This window comes from Fusarium solani (assembly GCF_023522795.1).
Source record: "Fusarium solani strain SB1 chromosome Unknown bctg00000013, whole genome shotgun sequence".
Lineage (NCBI taxonomy): Eukaryota > Fungi > Ascomycota > Sordariomycetes > Hypocreales > Nectriaceae > Fusarium > Fusarium solani.
Window position 1 is genome coordinate 1,516,079 of NW_027072145.1, and position 27,899 is coordinate 1,543,977.

General features: G+C 49.5%; 8 protein-coding genes across 8 annotated transcripts; 3 read left to right on the plus strand and 5 right to left on the minus strand.

Annotated features, from left to right (window-relative positions):
• Window positions 1-231: 231 nt before the first annotated feature.
• Window positions 232-3,474, plus strand: MRS44_017361 (uncharacterized protein; the record flags this gene model as incomplete). Its single annotated transcript, XM_065617778.1, has 4 exons — window positions 232-859; window positions 916-1,195; window positions 1,544-1,767; window positions 1,832-3,474. The coding sequence occupies 4 exons, from the start codon at window positions 232-234 to the stop codon at window positions 3,472-3,474; spliced, it is 2,775 nt and encodes a 924-aa protein (XP_065473850.1).
• Window positions 3,475-4,574: 1,100 nt separating this feature from the next.
• On the plus strand, window positions 4,575-6,170 carry MRS44_017362 (uncharacterized protein; the record flags this gene model as incomplete). The annotated part of the gene is made up of 1 exon (XM_046277830.2): window positions 4,575-6,170. The coding sequence occupies one exon, from the start codon at window positions 4,575-4,577 to the stop codon at window positions 6,168-6,170; it is 1,596 nt and encodes a 531-aa protein (XP_046124962.2).
• A 661-nt stretch (window positions 6,171-6,831) lies between these two features.
• Window positions 6,832-9,134, minus strand: MRS44_017363 (uncharacterized protein; the record flags this gene model as incomplete). The annotated part of the gene is made up of 2 exons (XM_065617779.1): window positions 6,832-8,839; window positions 8,893-9,134. 2 exons carry the CDS (start codon window positions 9,132-9,134, stop codon window positions 6,832-6,834), a joined length of 2,250 nt encoding a protein of 749 aa, XP_065473851.1.
• A 1,381-nt stretch (window positions 9,135-10,515) lies between these two features.
• Window positions 10,516-11,254, minus strand: MRS44_017364 (uncharacterized protein; the record flags this gene model as incomplete). The annotated part of the gene is made up of 2 exons (XM_046274288.2): window positions 10,516-10,626; window positions 10,808-11,254. The coding sequence occupies 2 exons, from the start codon at window positions 11,252-11,254 to the stop codon at window positions 10,516-10,518; spliced, it is 558 nt and encodes a 185-aa protein (XP_046124960.2).
• An 893-nt stretch (window positions 11,255-12,147) lies between these two features.
• Window positions 12,148-15,107, minus strand: MRS44_017365 (uncharacterized protein; the record flags this gene model as incomplete). The annotated part of the gene is made up of 8 exons (XM_065617780.1): window positions 12,148-12,761; window positions 12,817-12,943; window positions 12,997-13,200; window positions 13,253-13,427; window positions 13,505-14,018; window positions 14,087-14,210; window positions 14,268-14,855; window positions 14,913-15,107. 8 exons carry the CDS (start codon window positions 15,105-15,107, stop codon window positions 12,148-12,150), a joined length of 2,541 nt encoding a protein of 846 aa, XP_065473852.1.
• Window positions 15,108-18,947: 3,840 nt separating this feature from the next.
• Window positions 18,948-20,020, minus strand: MRS44_017366 (uncharacterized protein; the record flags this gene model as incomplete). Its single annotated transcript, XM_065617781.1, has 2 exons — window positions 18,948-19,017; window positions 19,242-20,020. 2 exons carry the CDS (start codon window positions 20,018-20,020, stop codon window positions 18,948-18,950), a joined length of 849 nt encoding a protein of 282 aa, XP_065473853.1.
• A 2,332-nt stretch (window positions 20,021-22,352) lies between these two features.
• MRS44_017367 (uncharacterized protein) lies at window positions 22,353-24,435 on the minus strand (the record flags this gene model as incomplete). The annotated part of the gene is made up of 4 exons (XM_046271735.2): window positions 22,353-22,747; window positions 22,943-23,630; window positions 23,964-24,093; window positions 24,146-24,435. 4 exons carry the CDS (start codon window positions 24,433-24,435, stop codon window positions 22,353-22,355), a joined length of 1,503 nt encoding a protein of 500 aa, XP_046124957.2.
• Window positions 24,436-25,039: 604 nt separating this feature from the next.
• Window positions 25,040-27,475, plus strand: MRS44_017368 (uncharacterized protein; the record flags this gene model as incomplete). Its single annotated transcript, XM_046277829.2, has 1 exon — window positions 25,040-27,475. One exon carries the CDS (start codon window positions 25,040-25,042, stop codon window positions 27,473-27,475), a length of 2,436 nt encoding a protein of 811 aa, XP_046124956.2.
• Between the last annotated feature and the right edge of the window lie 424 nt (window positions 27,476-27,899).

The following is a 27,899-nucleotide window of genomic DNA, read 5'->3' on the forward strand; positions in this document are numbered from 1 at the left end:
AAAGAGGTACCTAGCCATTTGTATGGATTATAAGTGGTAATTCGCCTTCCTCACACAGTGTAAGACGAGCCTGATTGATAAGTGTCAGAATCGTCGGGATGACCCCGACTCTGCTCCTCGTTTATTGCCTGAACTGTTTACGAGAACAGTCTTGGGTACATACTGGATCATCTGTCTGTCCAATTTGTTCGATCCGAGCTCGAGCCCAAGTCACCGATAGCAAAGAACAATATGTCAACAGAAGCCACCACAACGACGATGCGCCCTACCCCGGCCGCCCGTCACTTGCTTGTGACTTCGCCTCGTACCGCATCTAATTTGCTTGTCCGGATCCTTAACTTTGAGGGACAGGGCGCCCGGCCGATAAAGAGCAACGGGTACTTCTGGTTACCGTCGATCCTCAAGCGCTACGCGGTACAAGGGAAGCCCATGTCTGAATGGACGACGGACGAGAAGAAAGACATCGACGAGGTTGAGCAACAATGCTTTAATAACCTGCTGGATTACATAAAGAAAGCCGAAGATGAAGGCCAATTGGTCTTGTTTAAGGAGCACGCTCTGCTGCTGAACCATCCGTTCTTCGAGTCCGAATTCGCTCATGGGAAAGGCACTACGATTGGCGAGCCCACGGTACTGGGGAGTGGTACACGCTCTCCATTGAACAAGACTGTGCTTTCGGACGAATTCCTCAGCACTTTCAAGCCAACATTTCTTATCCGACACCCGGCTTTATCACTCACCTCGATGTACCGCGCGGCACGCAGCGACGTGCTGGGCCGTACGGACAAAGAGCCCAGCATTGTTGAGAGGTCTTCGATCTGGAATAGGACTCTATTTGACTTTTACGAGGCCGAGCACGGTAATGGGGAGAGCGGCCGCTTGTGCTGGATGCGGATGATATGATGACCTCCCCAGAGCTAATGTTGAAGTACGCAAGGCTTGCCGGACTGGATCCCGACAAGTTGCGCTTCTCATGGGAAAAGGCATCGCAAGAAGAGCTCAGCAACATGTCAGCTATGGCACGAATGATGCTGAGTTCACTTAGCGCCAGCGATAGTGTAAATCTTGACAAGGTCGCTGGCAATCTTGATATTGCTAAAGAGGCGGCCAAGTGGCGGGCCGAGTTCGGTGACGAGGATGGAAGCAAGCTGGAGAGCTGGGTTCGCGCAGCTATGCCTGATTACGAGTACATGCGGTCAAAGAGGTTAAAGATCTAGTCTAGGGTACTTGAAATAGGCATTGGGAACTAGACACTTAAGGCTCTGCTCCGTCTTCTTAGTCATTTATGACTAAGAAAGCTCCCCAATGCAATGGTAGTCCCATAAATAAGCAGCGCGACAGTCGTTAACTAAATCCCTCAGCTGCATCTTTTGGAAAGTATCAATATGGATCGACAAACGCAGACGCCATGCGGCCTATGCCTAGGTGTCATTCGCTGGATCATGGATTACTGCGGGCCACGTGGGAAGGCCCACCGGTGTGAATGGCATCAGGATATCCAGCATCTTCAGGATTCAGCGCGGTCTTGCCCTCTATGTTTTAGCATATGGGACCTGTCGTTGTCAGAGAAGTATTCCATGGCGACATCACTGCTTGCAGGTGCCACCCTAAGTTCACCTCCCCAGCTTCTATTGGAAGTTGTAAATGCAAAGAAGACCGAGGGGATATCCTGGGCAGTCCTGCACACGACCATGGACGTCAAGCAACTGGGATTGGAGTACGTCTGTGTGGATACGATTGGAATCTCGTCCCAACCTGCACGCAAAGGTAAATTGCATTCAAGAAACGAATCGAACCCTTTTCTTGAAAGACGCTTATGTTGTATGAGCAGACTTTGAGCATCCAAAATTTTGGCGGTTCGGTAAAGCCAATGAGCAGAGAACGCTGTCTGAAGATCGAATCGCAACTCTGAAAGAATGGCTTCAGAACTGCGAATCAAATCATAAGATCTGTCATCCGGCCGCAAAACAGTACCCAACGCGCATGCTTGATGTTAAAGTCGACGAACCTCTTCGTATCGTGGCGAGGAACCAGATTCAGCAAAACAAGCACCCAATTCGTTATGCAACTTTGAGCCATTGCTGGGGCCACCAGGTGCCGATAAAAACCACGACAAAGACAAAATCTCTCTTTGAGGAGTCCCTTTCGGAGGATTTGCTTCCACGAACCTTTCGGGATGCTGTCAACATCACACGGTCTCTCGGTATCCGCTACCTCTGGATTGATTCCCTGTGCATTATACAGGATGACCAAGAGGACTGGCAAGCAGAGGCGGTTAAAATGAGGGGCATATACTTGGGAAGCACAATCAACATCGCCGCCAGCGACGCTCTAGATAATACCCAAGGTGTTTTTCTGGAAGACAACGACGTTATGGACTCTGTGACTGAGAGTTCTCTTGATGCTAGCGACAGAGCTGCCATCGAGGGGCCTGGCCCTCGCGTTTTCGTTTATCAGCAACAAGATCAGCAACAAGGTCAGCTGCTGAGTACTATGATCAGATTCCAGGCCCGAACGCCACGAAAGCTTCAGGGCAGTGCACATCTGAGCACCCGGGGCTGGGTGTTGCAAGAGGAGCTTCTCTCGCACCGCATCGTACATTGTATGAAGGCAGAGATCCATTGGCAATGCAGATGTTTATACAAAACACAAGCTGGCGAGACCTTTGAAGATTTGGAACTGCTCAGCGATGATCGTAACTTGAAGCTTGCACCCTCGAGGCGGAAAGAGCGCATCTGGCATGAGTGGATTGAAAATTATTCCACAAGAGACTTTACATTTCCAGCCGACAGAATCGCAGCAATGGCAGGGATTACAAGTCACTATCAGCAAATGACGGGTTATTCGCCACTCCTGGGCTTATGGAGGGAATCATTTGCTGGGGACCTTCTATGGCTTCGAATAGGACCGGCGAAGGAGTCTGGCATGGCCAACATACCCTCTTGGACTTGGCTGTCTTGCAATGCCCCAATTTTCTTCGACTATTGGACCCTCTCGATGCAAGATCTTGAGTCCAAAGAAGACCATGTTCTCTTATCCACTTGTAACATCACCTGGACCGGCTTGGCAATGGCATCCAGAGTGCAGTCGACATCCCTGGTCATCAGGGGACCCCTCAAGGATCTTCGCTTTCGAATTGCCCCAGAATCCGGATCTAACCCTCCTTATTTTCATCTGGAGGGGGAAGAATTGGACTCTTCTAGCCCGATGCCTTGGTCTTGTGCGGGACAATTTGACGATGCAACCGTTTCACGAGATGGCTTCGATACTTATACCTGCTTGCTCGTACGATCAAGGTTCCAAGAGAAATCTAAATTTCATAGGGATACGTTTCTTATCTTAGAACCAGTGTCAAGTTCCTCGCACGAGACACCAACTAGCCACCCCAGCTTTCGCCGGATTGGTATTGGTTCGATTCGCGGCAAAGAGAGTGCGTTTTTATTGGCCGAGGAAAAGGAGCTGGAGCTTTACTGAATACAAGAATTGGCTGGCTCTAGAGTGCATCATGCTATGTTGTTCAGAAGAATAGCCCGACTATATTTGAAACCGTTCTCCTCTCTCTCTGCTATTGTTGTCAGTACATTATCGAACCCAAAACTATGTCACATTGGTGCCCCTCGCGTGCAATCAAACATTCGTGACAACATCCTGCAATGCTCCCACATCGTTCTCATCTTCGAAACGCCTTGGGTCGAGGAAGAACTGCGCTGTTTGGCATGCTGGTGAGCCGCGGACCATGCTCGATGCCAATTCTTCCACAGCGGCGCACAGGTGTAGCCGTCGCTGTCCTGGTAGGAAACTCGCCAGATTATGATATAAATAACACTACAACATTGCCACCACCGCCGCCGGGCTCTTTGGAAGATGTATGTCGAGTCCTGTCACTTCGTTCTCGGGCCAATAGGCAGCTTCATCGAATTTGGTGCAGAAATCTTGAACTACCTGTAACTTGGGGTTTGCGCTGGCGAGCGCAAGTCTGCTGGCTGGGTCTTGGATGGAATTGGTTATTGTACTTGTTAAGGAAAATGGTGTAAACGAGGCTGCTTTCTTAATATTTTCATGTCAAGAAAGTAGCATGACAGGTGAAGGTCAGCAATTGATTGTCTCTGTGACCAAGTGGAGCAAGGCAATACTCGGGCCTATTATTTTAGCTCAGTGGCTGCAATCTGCCGATTTTCTTCGCGTCTATGCACCCCGCATGTTATTCCAACTCTGGCAGGCCGAGGTGTCGGAGTCCCCCTCTTTAGCCTGTATTCCTCGGATCATTACCCTTTGGATAAACGTTCCCTCTTGTCATTCCCGCGTTAGCTGCCGTATGCCAAGCCTGGGGTAGTTCCTCGCACGATATTACCGAGGTATCCACCTCCTTTCTTGGAACTATTGGCTGGTTGCTCTATCCAGGACCATCCGTTCACCCCGCAGGAACCAGGCACATCTATGGAAAGAGATTATCCCGAGACATCTATATAATAAAGTTCTTGCCTCTCCTTCTCCCGACACTCCTCAGTCGGGCTCAGGAGACTGGCAGTGAGCCAAATACCTACTTGCCTGATAGTTGTTTCTCACCGGGCACTATGCGCGTCAACTTCTCGACCCTGCTGCTTCCCAGCCTCCTCCAAGGGCTGGGTGTATGCGCAGCTCCCAACAAAGACAACGATAATTTCGCCGCCAAATGCGCCAGCCTCAAGAAGTCGCTCAAAATCCCGGACACCACCGTATACTTCACCCAGCATGTCTCCGCTGGTACCAACATCACCTTCCCCGACAACCACCCGACCTGCGCTCCTAACTATCAGGTTATGGACGTTGAAGTCTGCCGCGTGGCCATGCTAGTCAAGACGGGACCCACCTCAAACGTTAGTATCGAAGTTTGGCTTCCTTTGAACTGGACAGGTCGGTTCTTAGGAACCGGCAATGGTGGATTAGCTGGCTGTATGCCCTACAGCGATATGGCATACGGCAACAGTTTCGGCTTCGCCAGCGTCGGCACGAACAACGGACACAACGGAACCTCAGGCCTGCCCATGTACCACAACCCAGGCGTGGTTGAGGACTTTGCCTATCGTGCGGTGCACACTGGTGCTGTTATAGGAAAGAAGATCACCCAGGACTTTTATGGCAAGAAGTTCAAGTCCTACTTTCTCGGCTGCTCGACTGGTGGACGTCAAACAATGAAGCTGGCACAGAGCTTCCCTGAAGATTACGATGGCTACGTGGCGGGTGCTCCGGCTATGCGCTGGAACGGTCTTCAGGCACGCTCTGGAAGTTTCTGGGGCATCACCGGTCCCCCTGGAGCTCCTGCTCATGTGACTCCAGACGAGTGGCAAATGGTGCACAAGAGCGTCCTAGCTCAGTGCGACGAGCGCATTGATGGCGTCGATGACGGCGTGCTTGAGGACCCTACCCTCTGTCAGTACCGTCCTGAGGCTCTCATCTGCAACAAGGGCCAGACCAAGAACTGCCTGACCAAGGCCAAGGTTGAGACGGTCCGCAAAATCTTTTCTCCCCTCTACACCACGAATGAGACATACATCTACCCTCGAGCGGTCCCTGGTGCTAACGCTCTCTTCAACTTTGTTGTCGCCGAGCAACCGTTCATTTACTCTACAGAATGGTACCAGTATGTCATCTGGGAGGACCCCAAGTGGAACCCCGACACGATTGGACCCAAGGACTACGATAGAGGTGCCGAGATGAACCCCTATGACATCGAGACTTGGGAGGGAGACCTGTCTAAGTTCCGCAGGCGTGGCAACAAGATGATTCACTGGCACGGCCTCCAGGACGGACTTATCAGTGCCGAGAACTCGGATGATTACTATAATCACGTGTCTCGAACAATGGGCCTCAATAGCAGCCAGCTGGACGAGTTTTACAGGTTCTTCCGCGTCAGTGGGTGTGGCCATTGCAGCGCCGGAGACGGGGCTTCTCGCATTGGAAACAACGCCGGAAACATGGGCGGCAAGACGCCAGACAATAATGTGCTTCTGGCTATTGTGAAATGGGTTGAGGAGGGTGTTGCGCCAGAGACGATTGGGGGCTACAAGAACGTCGGCGGAACTGCAGATGGCGCGTTTGACTACGAGCGTAGGCATTGTCGATATCCGTACCGCAATGTCTGGGACGGAAAGGGAGATGTGAAGAATCCCGATAGCTGGAACTGTATTTGATGTGTGGCTGTCATTAGATGGCATACGTATATGAAGGATCGTTGTGAATATGATTTATGTTCTATAACAACTGATTGAGAATAAAATTGGGATTGCAGACAGGGCAAATGGACTCGACCGTTGACGAGATCCTGGTTGAGGGTGGAGGAAGTGGAGGGAAAGATCATGGAAGCCGGAAGGTGGAAAGGAATAATTTTCTCTCGTTTCTCATACGGGGGTTAGACCAGTTAAATACCCCCCTGAGAGGTTAAATAACCTTTCATGATACAGCTAGGTATAAGTCTTCTGCAGGCAGCAGAAAGACTAAAAAAAGGCCACTATATTAGGATTGCCATATCATAGTATGATGTATTAATCATGTGTTCTTTGTTATAGTTGAAGCCCGGGCCTTGATGGGATACTTGAGCCAGAAGTCCGTGACTGGCTGACCCCTTTGCGAGCAAAGGCCATGAAGAAGATAAAGAGTTGTCATAGATGGATAAGACATAAAACCGAATGCATTAAGACTTTTACTCGTTCTGGATCGAAATCTTGTCAATTCAAGCATAACATCAAAAAGTCATAGGAGCTACGAATCATTATTGCCAATAATCTCAGAATCCTATCCATCTATAAAAAATACTTATCACCTGGGTAATCTTCAGCTCGGTTAGAGTTGTCTCTACCACGGAATGAGCGAAGGATACTCGAATGAAACATCCATGGCCTCTGGATACAAATTAGCCTTCGCCCCTTTCTCTAGAAGCAATTTTCTAATAGCCTCTCCATGATCGCCATTTAAATCAAGCCACTTCTCAAAAGCATAATCGAGCGCAGTCTTTCTGTCCCCATCCTGTAGGTTGAGATTCCTGCTTCCCTCAATAAACAACCTGCTGGTGATTTGGTTGTCCGCTTTAATGGCCTTCATGAGAAGTGTCTGACCTCCGTCGTCTTGGGAGTCTACATTAGCACCTCTCTCGATGAGGAGACCCGCTGCAACGTAGTTCTCATTTTCAATAGCTATCGTCAAAGCGGTACGACCAAGATTGTCCTCAACGTTGATGTCCGCTCCCGCTTCGAGGAGAATCTTGATGATATTGTTCGGCAATTCAGACCTTTGTATGCTCCTGCATTCCTTGAAAAGAGTGCTCTCGCCACAATCATTTTTGAGGCTCAGGTCGGCGGCATGCTTGAGAGGAAACCAGACAATGTTCTTCGAATCCCTCCAGACTGCAATCATCAAGGCAGTCTGGCCTTCTTTGTCCTGCAAGTCCTGATTTGCTCTGTGTTTAAGAAGAAGGCAGACAAGATCCTCTGACCACTTCCGGACTGCAGCCATCAAAGCAGTCCGACCTTCGGTATCTTGCGAATCCAGATTTGCACCGTTGTCCACGAACAATTTCACTGCAGCCAGATTGTCCAGCTGCTTGACGGCTTGCAAAAGACCGGTGTCGCCGTCCACATCACGTCTGTTCACATCAACTCCTTTATCAAGGAGGATGCGTACAAACTCGAAATTACCAACATAGATCGCCAAGGGTAATAGGCTTTGGCCGTCTGCGTAAGCAACCTGTTGCTTTAGATTCCCAATGGTATGGAGAAGCGGTACAAGTGCGTCGCTGTGGTTGCAATAAATGCCTGCCACAAGTGGTGTGTTGCCGAGTTGGTCTTTGACATCAGGTCTTGCACCATGCTTCAAGAGAACCTCGATAATGGCAGAATGGCCTCCACAGGCAGCCAGATGGAGCGGAGTTTCCTGGTAGAAACGGTCCTGCCCATCTATGCCGCTGTCTTCCAAAGCCATTAATCTCAGGAGGAGAAATTCCACGATAGCCATGTGCCCACCTATGCAAGCCCAGCCGAGAGCTGTTTGACCCAGGCCATCTGGAGACTTTATGTCGTGCTTAGCCAGTAACGCATCCATGAGAAAATGAAGTCCAAAGCGTGCGGCAAGATGCAGGCCGTTCATAGATACCCCGCGTATCCTACCGTCGTATCTCATCACTCTCACTGCAGCATCGAGCTTTGGTCCACCATTGAGAAAACGTAAAGCTATCTCAGTTTCTTCGCTTTGAGCACGCTCTGACATTTTGCGCCCGTGTAGACCCCAATAATTCGCGCAATAGTCGTAAAATGGGTATGATGCCAAGCGGGCGCAAAGCTCTTTAAACCAGTCGAAGCCCACAAAGGAAACCAAAAGATCGTCGAAATTTTGTAGCAATAGATAAGATAGACACTGCTTCATGAGGTACAGATGTACGTCGGGAAACAACAGGGTCTCGTTGGCTTTGAAGTATTCATCTGTGGTGTAATGAACCAACTGAATGATGCCACTTCCTTCATCAACGGTAACTAAACCGCAGCACACTGAGACAATGAGCCCAGCGTTACTTATGCCCTTGACCTTGAGCTCTGCATCCCCTTCTCTGAGGGCGAGGGCATGTTGGACCTCGATTACTGTGAGGCCTTTCACTGCAAATGCGACCCAAGATAACACCTTGCGAGCGAGATCCACATGTCGTCTGTGCTGTTCAAAAATCCTCTCCATGGTCTCATCATACACCTTACACAAGAATTGGTCAAGATCATTCAGTTTACTTCTTTCCAAGAACTGGAATAGTGTAGCTTCCAGATCTCGTATCGGAATTTCGGTCTTGAGCAACTCCAAGGAAAGCTGAGCTATGAGAAACCTGACAGATATTAGGTAAGTCATACAAGCGGTTGGTAAAATACACAAACGTACATGCCTTGTGAAGCTTCGGAAAGTATGTCCTTGATCTTGTTGAGTAAGCCAGGTGTCTCACCCACGAACTCTGGTAGCATGTGTTGATGGCCATCGATATATAGAGCAACATCTACTCGCGACGCTGAGATTTCAATTGACGGGTAGCCATGAAATGTCTTTTTGATGTCTAGAATAGGTCTCGAAGTGACGAATAGGTTGAGACCTGTCTTGGCCTGGATGCTTAGTAACTCGCGCAACATCAAAGATCGATTGGCTTCTATCTCTTTCTATTCATCTAGGGCATCAACAACCAGATATATCCTCTGGAACAGCGCTGATACAGTTTCGATAGCTTTGGATAGCTCTTCGATCCGTGGCTTAGTCTGTCGTCGTCTATGTTGGACATGCAAGGACTTGACAACATCGGGAATAGCAGGCCGTCGTTGACAGAGTTGCTTGAGCAGACTTGCTGCTAACATCCGGATGTCTTGATTCTGTTGGTTCTTGAAATTGCAGTATATGTGAGCAAGTCTAACTGTTGTGTCGGCCGCGAATCTTGTCTCCACATCGTGAATCACAGTCGAACAAATGACGGTCTTCCCGCCGCCGGGGATGCCAGGGCAGTAGAGAATTTGACTACCGTTTTTAACCCAATTGTGGTATTCAGCAGAGTCTAGCAGCCATTGGCAAGTACCAGGTTGTCTCCTAGCAAGGATGTCGCTCTGTTGAGCGCCGAAACTGGTGTCGATAATCTAATCTAGAATGGCCTGTTCCTCCCGGGCATTTTGTCGTGACTCGATGCCCTGGACAATGATCTTGGTCTCTGTTGTGACTTCTTGAACCATCCTATCAGATTAGAATTATTTCAATCAACGCGAGGGGGGGTTCACTATAAGACTAACTGTCTAAAAGAAGTGAACTTAGCTCCTTTTCCGCCTGAACTAATTCCGGAGCTAGGTAGCAGATGAGATCTTTAGCGTAAGCAGTAGCTGCCATGGCAGCAAATCCCTGCCATTCTTTGGATTTGTGTGAGTCTGAATAGTCATAGATTCCTCGGATGATAAGGCACGGGAAGCGATTCTTCAATCCTGCGGCCATTATTTCTTTGAGCCTCGCCTTCATGAAACCACCCGAACAAGTTGCCGTTCTGTACTACGGTATTGTCTGACTGCTGACGGAGCCGTATCTAGTGTTGGCGCACGGAATATGACAAATGCTTGAATGTACTGATTGCAGTTTGAGCTCGACGCGACGCGACCTGGCGCGCAGAGGGGACGTGTTGAGAAGCCACCCCACAACGTATATTGGGGGCAACGCGGGGGTGGAGATGTTGATCAATTTCAACGCAGGGGAGGGCGCGTGTGCCTATGTGGGTGGATTATAAGTCCCAGCAACCTTTGACCTTGCTGCTCGGTCAGAGTAATACTGACGGTTATCGCCTTAGTTCAGAATGGACTTGCTGAACTGCGAAGTCGGGTAAGGTACATGATGAACCCAGGCGGGCATCTGTCGAAATTCAGGTAGTCGGCCATATGCTGCGTAACGGCAGAAATCAAAGCTCGCGTCGCTCTACTTCCTTCGATACCAGCTGTTAGCTTCTATGCATGCATATTTGCAGCCTGGTCTAAACATGGCCGCCTTTCAGCCATAAGGCACGATGCTGAGGCGATATAGACTTGACTGGGGCTGACCGTTGGCGTTTTGAGAAACGTCGGCGAACGCTGTGCAATTACTCTGCTTGTGACCGCAAAGCTGTCGATGTTAGTGTACACGAATTCATTTCTAGCGGCCAGTCCCAGGTAGCCGTTGAAGGTATGATATACCCATCACTGTCGCCCTGCTCCAGAGACAGTTTGCCAATGAGTTCAGATCTGGGTTCTGCAGCAAGCTAGAGTTCCGGTGGAAGGCAGTGTCATTTTTGCGTTGTGGTTACCGGTGCAAGTGGTGAAACTCTATTGAAATCATCGTTAGCCATGGCACTTATGGCAACCGTGGAGCAATGGTTCATCTCCCTCTTGGGCTTTAAGTCGATCCAGCCCCGGTGAGGGGTTAAGCCATGGCCAGCAGCGTGGGTGTTTTCTCTCGTGTTCTGGAGCTGCTCTTGGTATTTCTTTTCTTCAACCTCAAGTCCTGCTTTGTGGTCGATCTTCAGCTCTTTCAACTGACCGCCGAGTCTGGAAATCTCGTCCTGAAGGATAGGAACACTTGACGCTAGGACCGAAGCCAGCTGGGCCCATGCATGCCTGACGTGAGATCGAATAGCAGATGCTCTCTCGTCGTAAACTGTCTGAGGTGATTTCATATTCTTAAACTGCGGATCGTACTCTCCGAACTTTATCCTGATATCATGGAACTTGGCGAGAATCTCTTGAGTCGACATTGTACGACTTGGCTAAGGTCATATTTGGTAGGGGCGCGACGTGACAGTGTGCGGCATGGGGCTCCGACGATCTGCCTCGGCGGAGATGGCCACTATTTCCAAACGCTAACAAACCTGATGGAATGGATACTAGTTAGTTGGGACTTTGGGTAATGCTAAACGCGTGTACGAGAGTAAGACGAGTTGTAAGCTTCAAGGCAGAATCGGTCGACACGGAAAATGCCCAAACCCCCCCTTTCTGGTGGCAACTGTTGGTTTTTCTACGTCTCAAGGGCTCAATAACAGTCCATGGAGGCCCTCAAGTCACATGGCCCAACCAAACAACAGGGCCTGCCCAGAAAAAAGAGATATGACGGCCTGAGGCTGCTCGAGAATTATGGCAGGTAGGTTCCTATCGTACTTGGACCGAGACAATCCCACCTAGGGTTGTAAAGCCGTATGTGACGCACGCTGCACCAAGATTCCATTATCCTTGCAGTTCCTGTGGGTTCGACAGAGATACATGATGATTCTCATTTTCTTAAATCTATAAGTTGTCGTTTTCGTTATCAAGGAAACATCGGCTTGTATTACCCTGACTTGACCAGCAGACGACCAAACCAAACTTGCATCAGCTGATCTTTTTGATACATGAGTTGTTAGGGAAGTACAGACAAAATCAAAAAGCTAGTCTCAGTCATGATGCTATGTAACATGGCCACTTTGGGTGCTAGAGCCACGGCGTTGTCATGTTAACTTCGACGCACGATGACTCTTAGTCGCCTCACTATATCCGCTCTGTTTTAGCATGTAAGCGATGGTCCCCAGACATCTCCTGCGCGAGCACGATGCATTCTTCTTTGTGGATAATGACCAAGCGAGAATGTGCTAAGTACCAAGACCCTAGTTTCCACTTAAACAAATGTCCCAGGCTGCGGCCCGAAAATCTCTCCTTCAGCCAACTTCAGCCGTGTACATGTATTTGCTTCGCACCCACTGTCAGCGTTATTGCCTATCCAGTTAAGATCTAACTGGTGATAGCTCAGAGCAAAGAAAATCACGACTGCGGAAATGGCTATACCAGTAGAGAATGCCGCCGAAAGAGTATAATTATACTTTGCCCAGAACGCGAGGTATCTCTTTCGAAGGTATATCCACGACAGCCAAGCTGGAGGCACAGCGGGCCACATATAACCAATATTATAGGGAGACCAGGAATAGGCTCCTTTCATCATGACAACGGGATGAATCTTGGTGAGCCAATGTGTCCGGGGCAGTCTTCTTGTAGCGTAGTAATGGATAATGGGAAGCGCGAGGCCGACAGGAAAGGCGGCAAGGAGAGCGGTATATTGGCCACCTGCACCAAAGACTCGTCGTGGGGCGAGTGAGCCGAAGAGAACAGCAGCCGTGAAGAAAGATTCCATTTGCGGACAGGTGAACTTGTCTTTTTGGCCTTGCTGACAGACATCCTCAATTTTGAGGACCTGGAAGTTCATGACACCAACGCTAATAAAAGCAGATAAGACAGCTAGAATCCAAGTTAGAACTCTGCAGTCCTTTAGGTATAACTTGTCTCAACTCACTAGCGACGATCTGACACCAAAATACCTGGCGCTGAGGGATCTTTAGGTAATGACCAAGCTTGAGGTCATTGGCAAAATCAAGGGCATGCGCAATCGTTACCCAACCGAAGTTTTTGAAAAAGTTCATCTAGATAGAGTCAGTACTCGCCATGTTTAAAAATGGTGACATATAGTTCTTACAGCGAGAGCGTTTCCAGGTTGCCAGGCACCACCGATGAATTCCGCAAGGACATTAAACTCAACCTCGATTCCAGTAGTAGCAAAGATGATGCCTGTCGGGACAGTAAAGAGTAGAGCGAGAGCTATGCCGAAGAAGACGGTACCGACGCTGGTATGAGTGGGCCAGCAAGCCACAGAAACAACTCCAAAAATGATGGAGATAACCTACGAATCTGTGAGCTGGCATCTAAACATGCTCTGGCGGGGCCAAACTGACATTAAGGATGAGGTACCACCATTCGGGTACCTCCCGGTAGGTCTTCATTAGTCTCGAATGGACATCGTCGAAGTCGTCACGCTTCGCATCTTTTTTGAACAGACTGTCCCAGAGAGAGCGGAAGCCTAATTTGAGATCGTTCCAGTGGTAAAGACCAGTATACGAAATGACGGCACTGTAAACGGCGAAGAAATAAATGCTTCCAGCCTAGTTAGCGGGACGCCCCTTTGTTGCAAAAGACCATGAACGCACTAGTAAGTGACCGAGGAAGCAGCAATATGGACTTGACTATAAGACTGATACTTGGCCTCATCGAGAAGCCCATCCTCATTCAAGATAGCCGAGACGTTATATTTCGTTGCGTTTTGGTTGAACATGGTGTTGGTGTTGACCGGAAGGTATGCGGTATTGTAGGTATTAGTCCAATATAGAGAGATGATTGTAATCCCACCGATGAAGCAGCCAATGAACATATTAAAGGTAACGTGGAATGGCACGAGAAGAGGTTGGACGTTGTGCGTCAACACATTCCAGTCAAAAGTAGGTATTGGATTAAATCCGAGACCTTTCCTGAGACCGGTAATGGTAGCTAAATTGAAGTTATTTGGCGAGATCCAGGCAAGCCAGTTGAAGAGAGAAAGGGCCGAGGCAAAATACTCGGGGAGCCAAAAGTATATGAACATGGCGCCGAATGCGACCATGAAGAGCTTATATCGAGAAAGGTTGTAAGTCCTTTTGAAAGGACCAGGCACAGGCGTATTTCCCTCTGTTTTAGGAAGCACATGTCAGCTGTACTCTGTGTGGTGGGAGTCAGTGGTGACGAGGTTGGCTTACCGTTGTGCAGAGACTGGTTCATTGCCACGGTGGCTAACGAACGAGGCCAGATGCAGAAGGCCGGGTAAACCAAGAATCTTCTAGCTAACCCCGCAAGTCCAAAGCCCATTAGATTCTGAGAGATCTAGGCGCCATCATTAGTTGACATGTCGCGTCACCACTCCTTTGATAAGTCACTCACCGTAACACAGATTTGGAATCCAAACGAGGAAGCAAATGATAAGTTGAAGTACTTCTCAAGCCAAGTTGTAATCACGATGAAGCGGCCATATGGCGGTGTGCCAGCCACATTGGCCATGATAGAGATCAACATATGCTCCTTTTGGGTGAAATGACCTGGATTAGGCCTAAAACGCAAGCCAAATAGATTAACCTCGCCCGTCGGTACTAGTCTCTCCCAGGCCTTTCCCAATGGGAAGGAGAGTAGCTGTACGACAGTAGCATCGAGGAGAATAGCCGGTTGACGCAAGGAGAAGAACTGATTCACGAAACTTTGAAGGGCAACAAAAACCAAACCAATCGTCCAGGCGCGAATCGTTCCGGCTGGGGCCGATGTGTCGTCCTTGTTGCTGACGACGGCTCGGACTTCTGCATAGGGCGAGTTGAAGGTCAAGAGAGCCACTTCGGTCTTTATGTCGGAAATATATGCTGCGTGAGCGTCCGGTTTTTCAAAGACTTCTGGATGCTGGATAAAATTGGAAAGACGATCAATGGACTCGGAGTTGAAATTGGAGTCTTTTTGGTGGAAGGAGATGATGTTCCTGGCGAGCTTTCCATGAGGCAATAATTAGGTCAAGGAGCTCACTGCATATCAAAGGCTACTTACCCTTTTGGTCTCTTCCAAGCTTAGCGTGGTTGCGTGCTCTTCTGCTTCGAGGACGTCCTCCGGGGTAGCGTCGAGCAGTTTTGCCCTGTCCTCGATCGAGCCATGCGAGAGGCTGTGATCCGAGGTGGACAGATCAGATTCCCCAGGCAATTCGGACACAGCGATGGGGTCTGCCTTGTCCGTCGTCGCAGCCATATTGAACGTATAAAGCACAGCTTCGAGACAGGCAGGTAGGGGACTTTGAGTGAAATAAGAACTGTGATAAGCACTAGCTTGCAGGCCGTTGAGCCAATTCCCTGAACCACTGTAAAAGGTTGCCGATCAGAGAGGAACACGATCGAGTTTAAATGTCGCAACAACGCCGATCATACCAGCGCTCGCGCCATAACGCCTGTCAGGGTTTGTCGGAGTGTATCCGACTCTCCCAGGTACCAAATCCTCTCGAGACAAGGTGGAGAGCCAAGAAATGCAATGTGATTTTAAACCTGGCCAACATCTAGGGATGGCGTCAGGCACTTTCGTCTCATTATTCGCCTCTTTCCTATCCTGGCGCGACTGTGCCATAACGACATTATTCCCTTAAGCTCGACATACACTGCTCCACCAAAACGATCAATCCATCCTATCAGACAGAAGCACTTTACAAATCGTATTAACTGATCAATTGTGTAACAAGACATGGTCCATAGCAGAATCCACTGCCCCGATTACGTGCTTCTTTAATGCTCTTTTCGAGAGCTAGTCTGATGTGTTATCCGTGAGTTGAAGACATAGGTTGATGGAAGATGCTGGCCCTGCACGGACCCGCGTAAGAAGTCATGTGAAGGGGTTTGATCCTCTCTTGGAGACAGCGTCCAACAGCAGGGGAGCATCAGTCGCCGCCATGACCCATCTAGCCCCTCCCACAAGACAGACGAATGCCGGGGTTTAATCACGCCTTCAGACCCTGTGAAACTCGTATATCCATTGCAGTAGCTCCTTCATATGCGTAGGCGCGTGCATTTTGACCATACAACGAGCCGATATGCCAACTTCAGTGTCGTTGACCAAGCTTCTAGCCACATCTCTATACTCGTCTGGCTTAAGCCAAGTCTTGGTCTAAGCCGGCAACTAGGCTGTCCATGCTGGAAACGGTCCCATCTAGGAGGGTACTGATTCTATCTGTAAAAGTTTGTTAAATGGACGCTGGAGAAATACCAAGGTGCGAAGGTTGACGCGAGAGGGAGAGTCTAGGGCGGGGAAGTAACGGGTGGTGGTCTGGAGGGAATCAGAGATTTCTTACCGTAGAGATGTATCAGCCTAGATCGACATCGATCATTGCCTTGGTTCATGACCGTTCTCCAACCTCGTGGAGGGCGGTATACCTACCATATAAACATTCACGCCAGAGAATTTCCGGTTGAGACACTCGTACAAGCCTCTACATAGGCCATTGCCACCTGATATCAACACAGAACTCCTGGTATTCTGGTGACATATTGCTCTTAGGTGTAAATGTAAGTGGGAATGGGGAAATAGCAACGCCATTGCGGCCACTTTGATCGCTATATGCATGTCAAGGTATCATTAGATGACCTTAGCGCCTTAGATATACAATCCTGCTTTTCTTTGCCAGCTTTGCTTCGTTGCAACAGTCGAGAGACTAGACACCCAAAGTACCTTTCTTTCTCATCACATTATCTTTGCCCTCTTGTATTTTACTCCTTACTGTGTACTTTTGCCATAATTATTGCACTTAATTCTCATACAATCTTTTCTCCTACTCCTGTTAATATTCGCAGACCGTCGATAGGAGTCCTCAACACCTACAAAGCGATGTATAAAAATTCTAAGAAGCTGCCCGCCTGTACCCTTGCCACCGTAACTGAAAAACTCACCTGATGTCATCTGGGTAACTTGCGAGATTCGAGGTCGGAATCTCCGAAGCGACCAACAATGGTCGGTTCTTTGTGCTGAACTACAAGCGCTGGCCTGGGGCTGCCTACTTTAGCCAGTCCCAACTAGTCGATCCTTATGACAAGTTCTGTGAGCTGTTTGGGACAGAGTTTGGGCATGAGCACGGAGAGAGGGTCCCGCGTGAAACTAATGAATGAAGGCATAGGAGAATAGATGGGCGATATCAGGGATAGGGAATTGGGCTACGTGAAGTGCATCTTTTTGGCCAAGGCACCCAGGCCTGGAGTGAGTTGGGGAATACCAGGCGTTATTTCGTGTATTGTCTTTTAGTCGAGAAATGATGACTTTGGCTGCTTTTTGTACTGAGTGAGCGAACCTATTGAGTTTATGGCATGGCCTAATATCTACTTGGAAGGCTCTCATATGGAAGAAATGTGGAAGCCTTTCTTACCTGACGCGGCTGCGTATGTAATGTCTGAAACGGGTGCAGGCGTGGTCCAGGACTCATATAGCAGACATCGATTTTCAAGCTGCTTTAGTAAGGGAATTCATTAGTTACACTGGACACAAGCATGTGACCTTGAAAACTGTCGCACTGGCTGATCCCTGTGATTCTGACCAGATGCTCGTTAACATTACTGCTTCGTCTATGTGGCTCCCCCAATCGCACTGGAATGCCTCCATTCATCGCATTATTCCCCACAGATGCGATCAGGCATTGGAATACTTCAACTGGCGAGATACCCAGCGGTTTGAGATACGGGTGGGTAATGGTGTGGCTGGGATGTGCACATGAGGTGCTTGACTCGACGCGTACATGTCACCCGTCCTGGTGACGCGGTTGGGTTGTGCCATCGCAGATTCAACAGCCTAGGAATGAACCTTATGACACGGAAAGCTCCTGCACTCTCCTTTCGCAATAGATAGATCGACCGATCTCCTGCTGTCTTCATCAGCTGTTGTCTTGCCCATATCGTTGATTCTACCGCTCGGTCTAGTGGCGGGATGAAGTGATATTGTTTGATCTGTAAAGAAGGCCGGATTTACTGTGTTGGATCGCAGGATCGTCATGTATGAACTACCGTGTGCTTTGCTGCTGTGGCCGAGGGCGTCTTTCGGAGTCCACTTTGACGATACTAATAACACTGCTAACATTTTGTCAGGTATTAAACTTGTCACTCCTGGCATAATAGGTGTAGGGGTTTTGGTGGGTGGTATTTGCATAACTTCCGCCCCGGTGTAAGCAACCACCTGGATTCATTCTAGCCCAATAAAAGCTCAAATGGGTCTCCTCTCTGTGCCTCCCAGCAAGCTTTATGGATACGGCCTATTCCTCTGCGATATGCAATCCCATTAATCCATTTCACCCACAAGACATTAAAGTATTCATACCAATGACCTGACTTGGGCCGCTCTTGATGATACATCTCATAGACGCCTGACCATTCACTTTCCGAACAGAATCCTGCTGCGATTTCCACCAACTCAACAGCTTCATCAGGGCTTTGTAACGCTAGACCTGACATATCAAGCCCGTCATGTGGCTGCAGGATTCCTGCCCAGGTCCCATCAAGTTTGCGAAGGGAGAATAGCAGAGGGCTTTCCCATGTCATCCAAGGCTCTCCATCACAGAGAAACCAGGCCCGCTGACTTGTGGTTGATATGTACGGCGAAAACACTGCCGGCACCACTTCCTCTGGCTGCATGAGTGGAATGGGGTACCAGAACTCAAAAGAAGGGAACTCTTGGTGCGTGTAGAAGTGCGTGCGGCAAATGGAGCTCGGATGGTATGAATCTGGCTCTGAACTCTCCGAGGCTTTGTGTCTTGACCAGCCCATCTCATCCTCGAAGCGTCCAGACTTCAGCGCGTCTTTACAATCAAAGATGCTGGCGTGAATTGGCGTGCCAGTGGAGTTTGGCCCCCTATGAAGTTTCCAAAACCGAGTTCGTATCGTGCCTCGAGTATTATGCTGTTTCCATCCATATCGTCCTGTTCTGATGAAGTTACAGGATTCATGATCAAAATGAATGCCGCCAGACCATCCGGCCCAGCTCCAACTGGGCAATTGATTCGCCCTCGAGGGGTCCCTGGCAACCCTACGGCTTAATTCACGTCCAGGTTCCCATGACAGGACTAGATCAAAGAACGCCGTCGGGAGACCAGATACGAAGCCACCACTCAGTTGGGTGCTCAACAGCAACGATATTCCTGCAAAACCATCAAGACAGTCTTCTGGATGGGTGAATTCTCTTTTGTTATAATCCCCCAAAAATCTGCTGAAATGATCCAGGCCTGGAATTGAACGTTCCATGATAAAACTGCACGGAATGACTCCTGACTGAGTTGAGTCGAGATCTGGAGGCAGCTGGATGTGTTCCCGCCGGACGGCGGACTTGCATTCCCAACGGAGAGAGTTGCCGGTGAAAACTAACCTCCTTCTTGAAAAGAAGTACTCCTGGAATATCCATCCTCGGCTTGCCCAAATCGAATGACCATCTCCAGGCTCAAGGAAGTTCGCGACTGAATCTGAAACAGGAGTTGTTACCAGCTTTGTTTTCTTATCTAGAGAGTGAACAGTCTGATGCAAACGCCTGGGCTCCGATATGCCCCGGAAGCCGCTTAAGCCGCTGTTTGCATGCTCTCCGCCAGCAGCAAATAATGTGACTGAAGCGTTGGCGTAAATCATCGCCATCTTTGCTATCTCTACCGCTTTTTCTGCCATGTTGTCCTGCACAATGCATAGCGTGTCGACCCAGAGGTATTTCTCTGACAATATTTTAACTATACCCATAGCGTCCCTAATTGTTCTGGCGACAGGTTTGGTCCGTAGCGACCCCTCATGCTGCAGACAGATGAGATCGCTTTCGGTCGTGTTGAAAGTTGATTGACTACCCCATACATAGCTCAGGGCAATATAGGAGTGGCCTTCGGTGGCTGGGACGAGGCACTGACGATTGACGTCCACAAGCCATGCAGGCCGTATAGATGTCAGTGCTCTGTTGGGCAATCCCTTGCAAAGCCCCCCGTGAAGATTAGTGCATTTAGACTTCCACGAGCGTGCGAGATCTGGGTCAATCCAACGTGGATCAAGAAGTTGTCCAATGCTTCTTTCCTCTGTCGCTTCGGGCCTCTCCAGGAGATACAACGCGGAAATTAGCGGCTCAGCGAGCATGGCCTCAGAACGCATTGTTGCAGTGATGACAGTGGCCATGTTTAACGGGCATTTGTGTATATTCAGGCGCTGGATCTCTTTGGCTAGGGTGTGTATGGTATCGGCGGATAGGCTGTGATCTATGCGCAAGGCTGACATGATCAGGTCGTGATGTCGGCGGCATCGAGGCTGAGAATGTAAGACGTCGATACCTGATCCGAGTGTAGACCCACCACGCTCGGGTGGCTCACACAGCGCATATCGTATCCTCTCGCAAATATCACAACCCATCTATACATGGATTAGATCAGTCCAGGCTCAAGTGATAGATTTATCCTATCGCATGGTATTGACCTACAGCCTTAGAAACATTGTGTCCATCACTCTCTAGGCTAATAGAGGGTGATTCAGGGATAAACAAGCTTTCTTGGGCGCAAGATGCCATCCGTATCGGAGCATACAGAGAACTAGGAAACTGATGGCTGCGTTAATCAAGAGTTCGCCCCAGCCTCTTTTCTGGTGAGGGTATAATATCGTTGTATCAGAGGATTATGCAGATTGAAGGTATAATAATGTAACAACAGTCCACCCCAAGGACTTAAGAGCTAAGATATAGGATTAACAGTGTTAGCATTGGGATATGATGCTACAATGTGTTGGTGTTTTGTTTTGTTATAACTAAAGCTCCGTCCTTAATGGGGTAACTGGGCCATAAATAGAGATCATACGCTGGCGACAGACAGAAGGCCATGAGCTTAAAGCGGCCGTTACTACTGCTTTGATATCTCGCTTGGCTTTATGTCCTAGCGTTATAGAGACCCAAGTAAATATTTAGTGCATGCGCTGTTAGATGAATAACTGGGTCAAGTTCAAGACAATCTATGGAACTGGACAGTTATGGAGTTGATAAAATCTTTGGTATGAAAGATGGCTCCACAGGGCGTCATGATACATGAATAGTCGATGTAAGGTGGTTGCATTAGTACACTAGCACTATGATTGTTCAACAAATCAGTTAAAGCGTTGGCATGAACATGTCCTGTGTGGCGTGGCCTATCCTGGACAGAGACCACGGCTTGTCGGAGGATGCGGACATTGAATCGCCTCTCAAATGGTTATGGCTTAGGTGCGAGACCTGGACACTCCTATCAAATCACGAGTGCAGAGCCTAGAAACCCCCAGGGATTTACAGGTGAATGAAGGTCAAGGGTGGTCTACGGCATGAGGCGGCGCGATACATATGGCCCGCCAATACATTTACAGGTTCTTCGCTTAGCCTCCGTGGTATCTTGCATCTATCATCTCTTAAGCTGGGCCGCTGGGCCCTGGAACAGTCAGGCAGTGATGCGTCGTTTAGCACCTATGCTCATAGAGCGAATTAGGGTAGGATAGGAAAGGTCCTACCTAACTTAATTCTTCATATTTATTATTTAGTTATTATTTAGTTATTATTTACTTGGAATTCTAACTAGGAACCTAAAATCGTGTTGCTCTGCACTCCGCTCTCCCATCCGTGAGCGCTTCTATCCTGATCCAGGCATACTCACAAAACAGATTAGTGTTAAGAATCTCACCCACTTTGGCCAAGATAAGAGCACAGGCGGACTCGAAAAGTAGTTGCAAAGATAACGGCTTCGGGAAAGACAAGCAGAGAAGATGGCGAGGCAGGCATCATGAATGCCACCATGAGTATACACAGGCTTGGAGCTCCGTATGGACGCATCGGAGACTGGGTTTTCATGCCGGTACATCTCAATGCCGTCATTAGCGTCGATGTCTCCTTTAGAAAGCGTCACCAAGTTCACACCATGAGAACGGGGACAAGCTCAGATACGGCGTCAAACCGACAGACGGCATGATTAGAACCCTCTTCTGGGCGTCCCCAACTCCGGCTAGCATTATGACGGTGGGGAGATCCTGTCTTCCATTCTCTGCTGAATTGGTCATGATGATAAAAGGTATGTGCTAGGGCGGGATGGTAAGGTCTGAAGCACTAATTGACAACCTGATTGCCATGAAAACGTGAATAGAGACCACAAGGTGGTCGTATTGGCAGCTTGGCAACTGAGTACTACCCGGCAGGTGCGAATATCGGTAGAGTGGTGCAAGGGATATCTCTTATTAACTCGCTGTGAAACTCGAATAATGCCTCTGGGACCATAACTAAGATTTGTCTAATCACCACTTCAATAGAGTAGATCGATCGCGTGAAGCTGACGCTGGTCGAGAGATTGATTGCAGCGGACTCATTGCCATTTGTCTGATTGAGGAGCTCAGCATAATGGAGCTGCCTGTATGATGTTCTTTGATCCTATGCTCGATGGGGACGTTCAGGGCAATAATAGTACCCGCCAGTATCATTGAGATCTGCTAAAGAGCATTCACAGTCATATCAACAACCAGCTTCCACGACATCCCAAGGGACCTCCCCCTCTCGAAGAGCAGCACTGAACATGCCGATGCGCTCAAACCTTGAGCCAACCTGGCGTAGAATGAGACCAACCCACAGGGAATGGACATTGGAGAAGAGCCACAAGCAGTGGACAGTCATAGGGCTAGGGCCATCGAGGTTAAACAGGTCATCTGCGCCAAATTGGAACAAGAACCGGTCGTCCATGCCCTTGTTGTAGGGTAAACAGTCAAAAGTAGCCACCCTCCATCCAGGTTCCTGTGGATCTGTTTCCTCCGAAGTCAACCAGGAGAGCAGCGACGGCATCACCCTCCCAGCCAGTGTCATCGTCCCTGAACGGACACGCCCAAAGACGTCGTTGTCCACTAGGGAACATTCTGCCCTGACCAAGGTAGCAAAGTACTGGTGCTTGTGCTCAAACCTCCAGGAATCCTCTGACCTCTTGGCCTCACACTACGAGATCTCACCGACGTCAGAGGCCCAGGACCATGATCGTGCTCTCGATTCGGCCGGTCGATACCTCTGGACTTTACCGCGATGTATAACCCAAGACAGAGACTCTAGAAGCGTACTCCTCCACATCCCAGCCAGGTAATCATCGGAACTATGTTGAGCTATCACCCTGGCGATGCCAGATATGGCCGGTAGCCTGTCCTCATCAAACGACATCTTAAGATTGGTGTATCCCTCCACGAACTCGGGCCACTTCCATACTGTGGGTAGTTTCACGTTCTGCTTCCGCAGCATCTCGAGAAGGAGTACTTTCATCGTGTTTTCGTAGACTGTAAGCTCCCCGCACTGGCAGTGTGTATCTTCCTTGCACTCAAGGAGTAGCTCCTTGTTGCAGAAGTGAAGCATTCGAGACGAGAGGGTTCGCTCCTGGTAGACCCAGGCGCGCTGGAGGAGGGGAAACTCTCGTCCGGCTACATCGTCGGTGCTGTGGCCATCGAAGTGGGGAATTGCTTCGCGGACGTAGACTGGGATTCCTCCTCGCTTGGAGCCGTACATGAATTTTCGCTCATAGCATTCGGAAGGAGTGGTACGGTAGCAGCCGCCATTGCTGTCTGATGATGCCGTCGCTGCGACGGCCAGGTACGCGTTCTGATAGATGGACACCATTTGCGGTGCCTCCCTGAGCCAGTCCGTCGTGTCACCCTGAATGATGCACAGAGCGTCAATCCAGAGGTACCTCACGCCCAAGCGTCGGATTATATCGATAGCCTCTTGAAACGTCCGCGGGAGCATCATTAATGGGATACCCTGAGTATTGAAGAGGTGATTATGAGCAACACACCGGCAACGGTCACGGTTCGACAAGCATTCGAGGACGCAGTTCTGAGGTATTGGCTAGAGCTACTCCCTGAGAAGATCAACTCACTACCGTGAGCTGTCTCCCCTCCATCGGCCCAGATGGAACCCGATAGACGAGCCGAAGTCGCTGATTTCCTTTCATGACTTCCTCGTAATTCCGATCAAATAGATGCCAAGACTTAGGTAGCGACAGAACCCAGGGTGGTTCGTTGAACACAGAAGGGTCACTAAAGCTCTGTTACGAGTGACAATATCCGCCTTGGACGTATCGTTTGCACTGACGTGCCTCCATTCAATCATGACTGGCCCTGGAGCTCTCTCACAGGTCTCGTAGCGGTCAAAGATGCGATCAAGGTTCGCGATCGAGTCGTTGTTGGTTGACAATATTTCCAGAGCATCAAGATCAAAATGGCTTTTTCCTACTTTGCTGCCTACGCAAAATTCTGTGGTCTGACCTTTCTCACTTCCAGGAGTCGCTGGACGAGAGCTGAGGGGCGTCCCGGATCTCCAGTGGCTTCTTGTAACGCCAACTTCTCAGAAATCCCTTCAGCCACACGCTCGAAGAGCCTCTCTTAATCCATATCTTTGGGCCTATTATCTTGCCAAACTTGGCAATGACATCCAGAAGGGTGGCGGTAATTTGCGTCTGATCAACTTGGCTGGCCTTGAGTCCCAAACATAATTCGTCAACTCGCTTGAGGATCGATGAAAGAACACCAGGCGTTTTTGCCTGATCCATATTCGGGGGATCCATGTCCTAAAGATCTTAATTCACCTTGACAAGTTCGTTCAGCAGCTGGACAAACTCGTCTCGATGCGAGAGCGTCCATCTCAGTCTCCTCCAAACCGTTCTTGGTCGCCTGAGCCTCTCGCCTGAGCCATTTGTCGCAGCGTTTCGGCTTTCCTTGAGGTGCCGATGTCTCGAAGTCGTACTGGTCTAGGAACTTCTGGTCTGCTACCCGCTGGCGTTGGATGATTTGGTTGCTTAATCGGGACAGGGCTCTTGTTCCCCGGGTGGAAGCTCGTACAACAATCTCTGAGCCTCAACTTCGATCCCACATCACTCCCCCCAAAACTGAAGTTAAACGCTTCCACGTGGCAGCCAGATAGAAAACGGTAGATCGCAAGATGGCAGAACAAACACAACCAACAGCCCAACGTAACTAGCTTACAGTGATGCCTGAAAACCCAGCCACAGCGCCACTCGGATAATTGCACATTCAGGGTTTTTACCGTTACCTACTCTGCTCGGCCTTCTGGCCACGGCAGCATTTTATTCCGATATATGCTCCCACGGCTTCTCTTCAGACCCGGTGAGGATCCCCACCCGTTATTTCTCATCTATTCATAACAGCGTCATGACGATGGAACTGGATCATCCACGCTTCCCATCAAACGTCCGTCTCATCCTCGAAACCGGATTCTCTTTTGTCCTCAACGGTGTCGGGGCAGGCATACTATGCTCCGCGTGCTCCAGCCTCGTCATTGCAATCGATCCCCAGCAGAGCGCACCCCTCTGGGCCCCTTTGAGGAGCATCCTAGGACTGGTCATATATGCATACCTATGTTTCTTTGAATTTTTCTTTTACTTTCATCTGCATAGAGATTTTGAGCTGCACTATGACCGACCATCGGAGTCGTGGTGGTTGCAGCTCGGAGCCCTCAGGTTCATTGCCTTCCTCGTGGCGAACAATTTGGCGAACAACTACCCGCCGCCATGGACGTGGCCGCTTCTCGCTATATTCCCCAACCCTTGGCTGTTGGTGTCAGTCACTTACACTATTATCTTACTCTCCTCTCTCCATTCGGTTCGCGCAGAAATGAACGTTGTATCTCCGAGATGGACGATGGCCAAGCTCATGGCACTACTCGCTGGCCACTTCGTTGAACTTCACATATTGGATAAGAAACTCAATCTCTCGGAGAGTATTATCAGCTTCCCGAGCGCTTTTGATGAGGACAGACCGTGTCCTGAATCCAATTACCCGTACGCCCCTTTGATACGTCCGAAAGAAATCCGGCTCCTCAAGTTAGAAGTGATCTCGGGAACAGTTTGCTGCGCCTTGGAGACGGTACATCTCGATGAAGCACCACCTTTCTGGGCTCTGTCCTATCTCTGGGGTAGCGATCAAATGGATATGTGCACCATCCAGCTATCCTCGCCAGAGGGACCTCGCACCCTTCGCATTACTTTCAACTGCGCCACGGCTATTCAATCTTTAGTCCCTTTCAGGACGCGGTATCTTTGGATCGATGCCATTTGTATCAACCAACGTGATGCTCTTGAAAAACGACACCAGCTGCCTTTGATGCCGGACATCTATACTCAGGCGACACTCGTCATTGGGCACCTCGGGGGTCGCAACACGTTGCCAATAGGGGATTTCATGAACAGATTGAGGCAGAATATTGCACAAGGCGAGGATCTTGTCTTCGATCCTTTCGACAGCTCCAACGCCACCATGTGGGAGGCCTTGTTCGAGATTCTTGCCCAGTTATACTGGGGGCGCGCCTGGATCTTCCAGGAGGTTGTCCTGGCCAAGTCGCTGCTCCTTATCTACGGCACCGCATGCCTCCAGTGGAAAGATCTAGCGTCTGTTGCAAAACACTCCATCGCTGGTGACAGCATTGTCCTAACCGAGAAGAGTGATAACAATGATGATCGGAGGGAGCTGGCTTCTCGTATCACCCGAGCCATGTCGAATTTCGGACTTTTCACGCACATCGTCGACAGACTAAAGACACATGATTCAAGTTCAGATGTCCCTAAGCGACCGAAACTAGCGCAGGTCATTGACTTGGCATACTACCGACAAGCAACCGATCCTCGTGATGCAGTGTATGCGTTACTCGGTCTCTGCTCGGACGCTGCCGTCCCGGCATTGCAGCCAAACTACGATCCATCCATTTCCTGTGAGCAAGTATACACAGACGTGGCATGCTACTATCTCGAAACCGGGAAGTGTATCAATCTCTTGCTTTTGGCTGGGCTAGCATACAGGCAGCCGACCATGCGCCTTCCAAGTAGCAAGTGCCACATCTCAGGCTTCCTACCGTCTTGGGTCCCTGACCTTGGTCTTGAGACTGAGAAACGGCTCGGAAGCTGGGCGGCAGAACGTGAGAGGTGGAGGGATTGCCAACTAGAATGCCATATTTGTCCTAGGCGCCGATTTCTATCCGTCAGGGGCTGCGAAATAGGCACCATCATGGCGGTATCAGAACTTGACATGCGAAGCGCCGAAAAGTCAGCATCTGGTCAAGTCGGAAGAGACTGGGTGATGCAGCACTTGTCAAGCAACTTCGCGGCGAGCCTTCAGATGGCGGAGGAACTCGTGCCTGACCCGTATCCCACTGGCATGAGCCGTGAGGACGCTCATTGGAGAACGCGAATCATGGACCACGACGACAGAGGCTCCCCAGCAGCTGTAGGCACAAAGAATCTAGTCACTATTCTATTTGACTATGCGAAGAACTCGGCGGAGGGCGGGCAACTTAAACATGCTTTGTCCGATGAGCAAAGAGATACGAGCATCAAGCCCACCAAAGGCTGGGGCTTGATAATGGCCTCCTACACTTTTGCGGTAACCAAGGGTGGGTATATGGGACTGGTACCTCCCGGATCGGCTGAGGGTGATATAATTTGTCAATTCGAAGGTTGCGGCGTTCCTTTTGTTCTTCGTCCGCAGGGTGAGGAATGCGATGGTACTTTTGCACTCTGGGGTGACGCGTACGTTCAGGGGTTTATGCATGGCGAGACCAGTTCGCTTCGTAGAAGGTGGTTTAGGATATCCTAGAATCGGGAAAGTATCCTCGACTTATGGGTGGAACTTTCTAGTAGTGGCATCCTTGTGCTCTCTTACTGATCATTGTTGCTTGGACCCCTGACAACTTGATCACGACCATGAACTCATCCATATAGTGTTGCCCTAGGGACCGGTGATTTCTTCATCGAACAAGTATTTGTACGAGACTGCAATCGCGATCCTGGGCACGATCATGGATATATGTGTTTCTGAGCATATTCATGATTACGTGGTTGTGGTTTCTTCTCTGTAACTTCACTATGGTATTGGTGGATGGCTCTGCGCTCATGTAACGGCGATTTTGGCAGCTCGTCTGGTCGTCTGAATCTAGTCGGCCATGCCAGATCTGTAATCTCCAAGTTCTTGCTCGCTCATTGTTTCCTTTAAAGTAGTCACCAAGCTCGGCATAACAATC